The 10,457-nt window shown below is 43.2% G+C and overlaps 1 protein-coding gene across 1 annotated transcript in view; it reads left to right on the top strand.

Moving 5' to 3' along the window:
• The first annotated feature begins 362 nt into the window (after positions 1–362).
• LOC136875627 (phospholipase A1) overlaps positions 363–10,457 on the top strand; it is a 79,026-nt gene continuing 68,931 nt past the window's right edge. Inside the window, exon 1 of the mRNA XM_067149168.2 lies at positions 363–427. Coding sequence (XP_067005269.2) covers positions 373–427 — 55 coding nt within the window. The 5' untranslated portion in view covers positions 363–372. The remainder of the gene's footprint in view (positions 428–10,457) is intronic.

Genomic DNA, 10,457 nt, shown 5'->3' with positions numbered 1-10,457 from the left:
TCTGTTCTTTTCATTGGTTTATTTATCCAGCGCATGATAGGTTATTTATCTAAATTAACGTAATTGTGAAAAATTGGCCTGGTATTAATTATTTATGACTTTACAGTTGACATGAACAAAAAGAGGAACCGTTTGTCAGTAAGACGACGCAACCATATTACAAGATTGGATTATCGTTAAGTAGGCAATATCGCGAAGTAGAAAATGACTATCCTAATTGCAGGACGTACGAGTGCGAATGAGGATAAGGCGCTGAAACGTCTGGGCTTAGATGACGTCACAGACAGCCAAGCGTGGTGGGGAGACCAGCGCATGATATAATACCTTCCTCTTACTCGAATTGCTTTGGAGTACACCTAGCGCATTCTGACAATGACGTACGTCGTACTAGTTCTGTTTGTAGCAACTCTGGTGACGGCTCAGGATGGTAAGAATACTAATATATACTAGTACTTTAATTTAATCTGTACCCAGTCTTGTCACGTTCTGCTTTGCTTTCAAAGCCATATTTCTTACACACACTACCAACAATGTTTCTGTTTTCTGAGGTGTAAGATTGGGAAATATGACACATGTCGGGATATGAAGTCGAATATTGAGGTTTGGACGGTAGGTTACTGGTTTTCTGAGCCAAGTTGATCGGTTCAATTCTGGCTCATTCTCGTGATATATGAAGGTGTTCAAATTCGCCAGTCTCTTGTCGTTAGATTTACTGGCACGTAAAAGAAATCCTGCGGGAGAATATTCCGGCACTGCGGTGACTTTGAAAACCGTAAAAGTAGTTAGTGGAATGTAAATACCAGTAACATTAACAGTACAGAACTAATGCAATAACATGCGCTCATTCTACTTTTTTAACTACTGTTAACTTACGGCCATTCTATACTGTACAGTGTCCGACTCGTTCGCTGAATGGTCAGCGTACTGGCCTTCGGTTCAGAGGCTTCCGGGTTCGATTCTCGGCCGGGTCGGGGATTTTAACCTTCATTGGTTAATTCCAATGGCTCGGGGCTGGGTGTTGTGCTGTCTGTAACATCCCTGCAACTCACACACCACACATAACACTATCCTCCACCACAGTAACACGCAGTTACCTACACATGGCAGGTGTTGCCCACCCTCATCGGAGGGTCTGCCTTACAAGGGCTGCACCCGGCTAGAAATAGCCACACGAAATTTAAAAAATTAAATTACTGAACAGTATGTTCTCCAACGTATTTTTTTAAATATGTGCTTTGGAGAATCTGAGGATGTACATATGCTTGCTTTTTTTTTTTTTTGCTACTTGCTTTACGTCGCACCGACATAAATAGGTCTGATGGTGGCGATGGGATAGGAAAGGGCTAGGAGTGGGAAGGAAGCGGCCGTGGCCTTAATTAAGGTTCAGCCCCAGCATTTTCCTGGTGTGAAAATGGGAAACCACGGCAAACCATCTTCAGGGCTGCCGACAGTGGGGTTCCTTCCCATTCCTAGCCCTTTCGTATCCCATCATCGCCAAAATACCTGTCTGTGTCAACTAATTGTAACAAATAAATAAATAAATAAATAAATAAATAAATAAATAAATAAATAAATAAATAAATAAATAAATAAATAAATAAATAAATTTTCTCCTTCTCATCGGGACGGTGAAAATGGATGCAAATAAAAATATTTTCGTTTTATGATAATGAAAAAACTGTTTTCTATTAAACATAATTGATACATTTTAAATAACAGATATGCGTTTTCTGAGCAGGTGTATTGATTGTGTGTTTGTGAAGAATTGTGGAAATGAAGGTGAACGTACACAATTATTTATAAAAGTACTGTAAGGCGTAAATCTTTCGCTACATTAAATCAATTTTCTGTTCAACTCCATGGCTAACTGTTCAGCTCAAGGGGCCCCGGGTTCGAATACCAGCCGGTTCGGGGATTTTAATCTCCATTGGTTATTTACTGTTGCTCGGGGACAGGGTGTTTATAAAGTCTTCAACATTATATTTCATCCAAGGTGGGGCCCCATGGTCACAGACGCGCAGATAACCCATGGGTGTCAACTAGAAAGACCTGTTTCAGACTTCTCCACAGGCTACATGCCACACTTCACAAGAGCAAGTTAGTTTAGTGTTTTGCGGTACGGGCAGTTGTTGTTGCCAGCTCTGAACTAGAGAAACATGTGGGTTCGAACCCACCGTCGGGCATCCTCGAAATGGTTTTCCATAGTTCCCCATATCAACTCCAGGCAAATGCCGGGATGGTACCTTTTTCAACGACACGGCCGTTTCCTTCCCATTCATAGTCAATACAACTAATACCTACAGCCACACACAACACACTCACACAGCGGTACCTGTAGCTCACCCCCTTGAGGCGTACCGGCAAAAGAAAGCTACAGAATTCATGAGCCGTTGCCATGGCAACCGGTAGATTCGTTATCGCTCTACGGGGGTAACTTGCCGCAGAGCGTAAAACCCATAGAAAGTAGTAATGTTACATTAAAAACTGATTTAAAATGAAGGGGCATTTCACATATAATCTGAATATTTTACAGAGAATGAATAGTGTATGAGAAAATATCATATAACTCATTTGCCTTCCTATAAACCCCAGTCTATTCCGTGATTTTTAAATCATATGCCAATCAAAACCTGCTCCTGGATGAATAGAGCCTATATATGAAGTTTGGTCGAGATCTATCGTGCCGTTTCCCCGTGACTGTAGAACAAACAGGAAAGAAAGAAAGAAACAAACAAACAAACAGAAAAGAAACAGATACGAAAGCTAAAAACAACTGATACGGTCCTAAGCTGACCTAAGACGGTCTCACAAACTGGCAAAATGAACGAAATTATAGACCGAGGACACCCTACACTTTATTCATATAGAATCAGTTCTTCAATATACTGTTCCTCCTTTGATATGCTGGGTTCATTCTAGTAGCACTGCGTCATTCCTTTTAATGGCATAAGCACGTAGAAAGCCAATAGTACGCAATAACTCCTCCAACTGTCTCGATCAGTTTAAAAAAGTAATTTGCTTTACGTCGCATCGACACAAATACATGAGGTCATATGGCGACGATGTGATAGCAAAGGGCTAGGAGGGGGGAGGAAGTGGCCGTGGTGTTAATTACGGTACAATCCAAGCATTTACCTGGTGTAAAAACGGGAAACCACGGAAAGCCATTTTCAGGGCTGCCGAAAGTGTGGTACGAACCGCCTATCTCAGAAATGCAAGCTGATAACTACGTGACCCAATCCTCGGGGCTCGATTACTCTTTACCATTTGACAGCAATACTAATATCGACAATAACATTGCAAAATGGATTACCTGTTTATCAATCTGTTTGTAGACCAGAGAAATACAAAGCTACACATTTATAAAACACAAGCCAGATCAGTTCTCTTGTACTGCAGTGAAGCATGCACCATCAGGGAAAAGAAGAAACCTAAATCACCGCTGCTGGGATGAGATTCGTGACACGTACATAAGGATACATGCGATGGGACCACAAGAAAAATGAGGAAGTGATGAATGAACTGTTGAACCAATGTTAAGATTCGTGTTTATGTGGAGGGAAAGAATCCCAAAGCAGAGTTTACGATACCAGAGAAATCGCTCCATACGACCCCCAGTTTGGAGACCTTTCTTTGCAGTTGACTTGGAGGGAAACTGGGGAAAACAAAACTTGAGGCTGCAGAAATGTGGTTTTCGAGAAGAATTACAGAAACAAGTTGGATGGGTAAAGAAACAAATTATCCCGTTTAAAAAACCTAAAGGAGAATCGATGTTTATTAAATACGATAAAAAAAGGGAAAAACGAAGTTCCTTGGACACCTGCTGATACATGACTCTTTTCTCCAAACAGTCATCAAAGGTAAGGTACTGGGAAAGAGACCCAGGGGGACGATCAAGGTTGTCATACATCGGGAACTACCTCGGTGAACTGGCATGTGGTTCATATAGCAACATGAATAGACTTAGCAGAAGATCCTCCGATGTGGCTATAGCGACAAGGCATTGCCCTCAGTAGATGATGATGATGATGATGAAGCGCTAAGGATGTTTTTCAATTATTTGCCGTCCGGCTCCATGGCTAAATGGTTAGCGTGCTGGCCTTTGGTCACAGGGGCCTCGGATTCGATTTCCGGTGGGATCGGGAATTTTAACCATCATTGGTTAATTTCCCTGACACGGGGGCTGGGTGTATGTGTTGTCTTCATCATCATTTCATCCTCATCACGACGTGCAGGTCGCCGACGGGCGTCAAATCAAAAGACCTGGATTTGGCGAACCGAACCTGTTTCACCTGTTTCAGGGTGTCAAAGTTTGCTCAGGCGTAGGCAGGAGTGAGTGGCGGGAAGCAGGTAGAGGTGAGGAAGTAAGCCTAATGAGTGTGCGAGAGAGTCTACTACTACTACTGCTGCTAAAATGTTTACATTCTGTTCCTGAAGGGGTCGATGGGTCTCCTAGACGATAACACAGTCTCTCAGGACAGCGAGATGTAATACGGCGAAGGGGATGTTCGGAGAAGGTGAAGGGGTTGGCAGCCGTGGCTTGTACTACGAAATGTCCCGGCATTCGCCTCAGTGCAGGAGAAAAACTACGGAAAACCATTCTCAAGACAGCCGACGGTGGGGGACCAGCTCATCTCCATCTCCCGAATGCAGAGGCGTAGAGCCATGGCCCAGCCGCGGCCACCCCTCCTCTACTCGGTTGGTCAGTCGGAGTGTAGAGCCATCGAACCACGGACCAGCCGTGGCCACCTATTTTCCGAAGCCCACTCTGCAACCGCCGACCGCGAGAGAGAAAGAATGAGAGCGTGATACATGAACTGGCCGGCCACCCCGCCTCTACCTGCTTCCCGCTGCTCACTCCTCTCTATGAGGCGCTTAAATGAGAAATCATTTGACACCCCAAAACAGGTGCTAAATATACGACTAGGCATCTACTTTTGATATAGCTGAATAAAGCATTAAGTTGCTGTACCAAATCTCGATCAGATCAGAGACTTAAGGGTTTCCTTGTGAGTGCCGAGGTTGAAGGACTTTCATATCCTGACCCTGAAAATTTACGTATTCTGTGTACTGGCATATTACTCGGGGGGCTCACACAGTGGGTTTAGTTAAGTTGTGCTTGCGTGGAATTAAAGAGAGACCCCACTCACAGATAGTGTCAATGATAATATAACGATTGCGTGGTGCGGGGAAGTATTAGCGATGACCTCATTAGCGACTGAGCAATTAACTACATGGAAGTATATTTACGTGTCACCATATGAAGAGAAGCATTACTTAAAAACTTTTTAGGCCTGCACGACATTTGTGAGGTAATTTTTCAGCGTTCGACTGATAACTCCCGCTTCCTGTTTCTTATTACTTAGAACACAAGACTACCCAAAATGATAATAACAATATTTCACGTCATTTGTTCTTGGTGTGACATCGCCTATGATAGGCTGCAGACGCTGAACCTTAACGTGAGAAAATCACCTGCTCGCATCCGCGCGTACAGCTTTGGAATTAACATCCGATCCGGATGGTTGAAATACAGTAGGAACCTTTTGTTTGGAAATATGAGACATGAGAGAAAATATGGCACTCGGTGGTTAGATATACGGACCGAGAGGGGACTTCAAAGAAAGATGACGATTTTCAGGAATATGTTGTATTTAGTAATCGAAACCTCCAAAAACAAAAGGCGTACGAAGGCGATTAACACTTGTCGAATTGCATTTGCATTAAATAAAAACAGCAAGGGAGGGCCCCAAATTTGAAGTTGGATTACTCTTTGGTAATTTGGTCATTTGACTGTATAAACTTCAATTCAGATTCCTTATGTTTGGGCAAGCCTACTGTTAGAAAGCACTCTCGTATCTTCAGATGATATGGTACCGCATCGGTTTCCCTACGACACTCAGACACAAAGTTAATTGGAGAGTTCAAAGTGTGATAATTTCGTAACTTGTTTAATTTAGAATTTTGAATATAAATTTGAACCCATGACGTGTTTACCTTAGACTACAAAATCTTACTCGTAACGGTACCATTAGGACAATTAGAGCAGAACATTTTCGAAAATTACCATATGTTTTGAAATAATACTATGTTTGGTATGGCTGGTAAGAGTCATTGCAATAAGATTGAACTGTGCCATCATAATTCTTTTCAGACTTTAATTTCATAAATTATAACCGCATGGAATCATACGACTTACATCAGCGCACGTGGTATGGAATGATAACGGAGTGGTACGGTTCGCTCCAGCTCAGGCTGTATAATTTGCCATCTGGATAAGTTAGCAATTCATTATATCAATAACATAAAAAGCCGTAGAGATAAAACCAATTGATTAGTTTTTATTTATTTCATTAAATTAAATCAATTAATTCTTAGAGGAATAATGTACTCGGTCATGGAGGGTAAGATAAGCAGAGGAAGAAAAAGACGACAATGGTTAGACTCAATTTCTGATCATTTAAATGTAAGATGTACAAAACTAAACGAGGCCACATAGGCTGTTACAAATAGATAATTGTGGAGGCGTTTAGTAAGTTCATAGAGGTTGGCAAGCCTGAACGCATAAAGGTACAGTATAACATTGTATGATGTTTCCTTATTCCTGTTTCGTATAGGACGTCTAAGGACCACGATATTCAACTACTGCGTCACTACTACTAAACGTTTTCATTCCTCCCCTGAAGGGGAGGCGGGCCTCTTAGACGGTGACGCCGTCTCTCAGGCCGGGAGATTTGTTACGGTGAAGGAGATGCTCGGAGAAGGTGAGGGGGGTTGGCGACCGTGGCTTATACCAGGAACTGTCCCGGCATTCGCCTTAGTGCAGGAAAATGGAAAACCACTTTCAGGACAGCCGTCGGACGTTTGGTGCCACCTGTGAGGTCCAGCCCTGTCCCGTCTCCCGAATGCAGAGGCGTAGAGCCTCCTCTGCTCGGTTGGCCGGTCAGAGTGCACAGCTGTTGGACCACGGACCAGCCGTGGCCACTCTGCATCTACCGACCGAACTATTGCATTTGGGGGTGGGTTTTGATGTTTGCCCAGTAATTGCGCATCCTTTGACTGTGTTCTTCTTTTCTCTCCTTTGTCCAGAGGGTACCTGTCTTCCTTATTGGTGCTTTTTCCTCGAACATCTTTTGTTTAAGTATTCTCCTGAAAGATGTCCGGACTTTTAAGTCTCTTTCTCAGTTCTTGCAGATCTTGGTTTATTTCCATCAACCACGGTGACTTGCTCTTCCTCTTTTGCCAGTAAACGAGAAGATGGTTGGTCAGTCTGGCATGAAGCAGCTTGTAGACGTACCCTATCCGTAAATACTATGCGTCTCTTCCTGACTATGTCGTGATTTTTTCACAGTATTTGTAGAGCTCTTGGTTGGGTCGCCTTTTATATTCGTTTCCTTCTTCAATTGGTCCTAATATCTTCCTCAGTATTTTTCACCCCTGGATTTCGAGCTTGTACGTGAGTCCCTTCTTGTTGAATATTAAACACTCTGAAGCATTTAAGGCTTCAGGGCGGATGTCTGTCCGGTAGTGCTTTATTTTATTGTTTCTGGAGGTGTTCTTGGTCAGTTTATTTATTCATGAATTCACTCTGCCTAAATTATTGATACCTATCCACCACAAGGGAATTACGGCCAATTCTTTCTTAACTCGAGATGATAACGCTACTCCTTCGAAGAGATTAATTAATTTTTTGGCGTGACAGGTAACTGCTGCGATGCTATTTATCTCTTACTGTAGTATAATCGTCCACTTGTAGGGCCTATATGAAATTCTATTGAACCGAATATCCAGCCTGTCTTTCATTTCATTGTCAGATATGTGCTGAGTCACAAAAACTGAGTGGCAGAGCTCCTCACCTAACCCAGCCGTATTTTTACTTATTAATGATTAATATAATATTTACCTACTAAAACGGAATTACGGACACATTCGAACAAACAGACTAAAAGTCAATATTGTGTGTTTAATTATCATGTTTATAGTTTTCAGAGTCTAGATCAGGGCCTCTCAAACGCCCAAACTCTCACGCGTGCAGAGCGAGGTGCATAGGCTCTGTGCACTGTGCATCGGTACGCTTCGCCTCAACTCGGCTTGACTCGGATAGTGTAGTGTGCTGAGAGCGACGAAGCGTTTGGTGGTAGACGACGTGTTTATCAGTGAAATAGACAAGCGCACGACAACAACATAATAATGGAGCAACCTGTTTCGAAGAAAGCAAAGACTTCCGAAAGTCCATTTCAATCGAACTGGGAACTTTCGTATTTTTGTTTGTTTGTTTGTCGTGACGATAACGCCAAATGCTTAATCTGTGGGACGATAATTACGTGCGTAAGAAAATCATCTATTGAAAGACACTACAACAGACTACATTCGGAAAATTATTGTGAAATCATAGGAGACGTCAGAGAGAAAGAATTAAGGAAGTTGAAACAGCTTGAAGAAGAGCATTCTATATCCACAAATGAGTTTTGTTCCAGTACTGTAGCATTTTCATTTTGGTTACGGGTTCTGCATTTTTTTAAAATTATGCTTACATTCCTCTCAAACATGTATGTGTATTTCTAATTCATTTTTTAAATTTTTTTAATAACACTGGTAACCTTGTCCCATACAACTGTGCGTCTCCGCTCACCACACGTAAACATTTCGCAGTGGGGGAGAAACAGCAGTGAAGGTGAGGAACGCGGAGACAGGCCGAACGGGAGACAGGTGTAGGGAGAGAGGAGTGGGGGGTCTGCACTCTGGTCAACCAAGCGAAGTCGTCTTTTGCACCGTGCACAGTGCATGCACCACGCGCATGCAACCTGAGAGGCCCTGGTCTAGATTCATAGCTAAATGGTTAGCGCGCTGGCCTTTGGTCACATGGAATTTTAACCATAACTGGTTAATTCCACTGGTAACGGGGGCTGGGTGTATGCGTCGTCTACATCATCATTTCATCCTCACCACGACGCGGAGGTCACCTACGAGCGTCAATGCAGAAGACTTGCACCTGCGAGCCGAAATTTTCCTCGAACGCTCCCGGCACTAAAAACCATACGCCATTTCAAGATTTTCACAGATACCAGGTGCCGGAATTTTTTTCCACAAGAGTTATTTTATATACCGATGCGAAACTGCTGGATCTGAGCACCTTCAGATACCACCGTATTCTCCTGGAATGGAAGGGGAGAAACCACCAATAAGTACAAGCTGGAAGTAATATTGGTGTTACGTACAATTAGCTACTATTTTTATGGTTTTCGGAGACGCCGAGATGCCAGAATTTTGTCCCGCGGGAGTTCTTTTACGTGCCGGTAAATCTACTGTCACGACGCTGACGTATTTTAGCACCTTCAAATACTACTGGACTGAGCGAGGATCGAACTTGCCAACTTGGGCTCAGAAAGCCAGCGCCTGAGACACTCATCCCAGCACAAGCTGGAAGGTTAGGGAAGGTATTATTTTCCAAATATCTTCCCAGTGATGTCCCTGAATCTGAGTTCAAATCACTGGCAAGTTTTTAGTGGATTGAGGATTGAACCCCGGCCAACCGGCGGTGGTGAAGGTGGTGATTATTGGTTTAAGAGGAAGTACAACTGGGCAACCATCCTCTATATAACACTAATCAGAGAGAAAAATGGAAGGGATCCGACACTTCAAAAAATGGAAGTATCGGTCACAGAAAGACAAGGGCCACGAAGGGCGTGAAAATGAAACTTCCTAGGGCTCGATACTTAATACCGTCGGCGTAAGAAAAGAACAAGAGTTGACCAAGGGAGGTCAGTTAGGGTAGATGAATGTGAGGAGCCTGACACAATGAAATGGAAGCAATGTCAGGACTCAGTTCAATGCTGCCCCGTGGTTGACAGAGTTCAGAGCTCTTTTAGTCGCCTTTTACGACAGGCAGGGGATACCGTGGATGTTATTCTACCACTCCCACTCACAGGGGGTAACCGGACGGATATATAGTATAATTTCATGTGGGTATTGGTAGCCCGGTGCAGACTTTCGCAGATCCTCCAACGAGAGAGTGGGTGACATTTACCCTGTAGAAGAAACTGCGCGTTCATGTGGTGTATGAGTTACAGGAATGTTGGGGACAACGCAAATACACAGTTCCCGAGCCAAAGAAATTAAACATTTACAATTACAAATCCTCGACCAAACAAGAAATCGAACCTGGATCACCGAGAACCAAAGGTCAAGACACTGTCGTGATGACGGAAAATGGGACGGTATTATACAATTATAACCCCTAAACCACGTTGATGGAGTCTACTCACGAATCATGACCCCGTAAGTATGTCACATCAGTTCCATGTCTTCATCAAGAGCTGCCACAGAGCCACACACATCAGGAGTGATGTAATTATCGCATTGATCAGTCCATTATAACACACAATGGCCATATCGTAATTCTCCCATTGTATTAGTTGGTAATGGCGGAGAAGGTTAACGGCGATTTGGTGCAGTGC

The sequence above is a fragment of the Anabrus simplex genome, chromosome 6 (assembly GCF_040414725.1).
Source record: "Anabrus simplex isolate iqAnaSimp1 chromosome 6, ASM4041472v1, whole genome shotgun sequence".
NCBI classification, from domain to species: Eukaryota; Metazoa; Arthropoda; class Insecta; order Orthoptera; family Tettigoniidae; genus Anabrus; species Anabrus simplex.
This window is presented reverse-complemented; position numbering and strand designations above follow the sequence as displayed.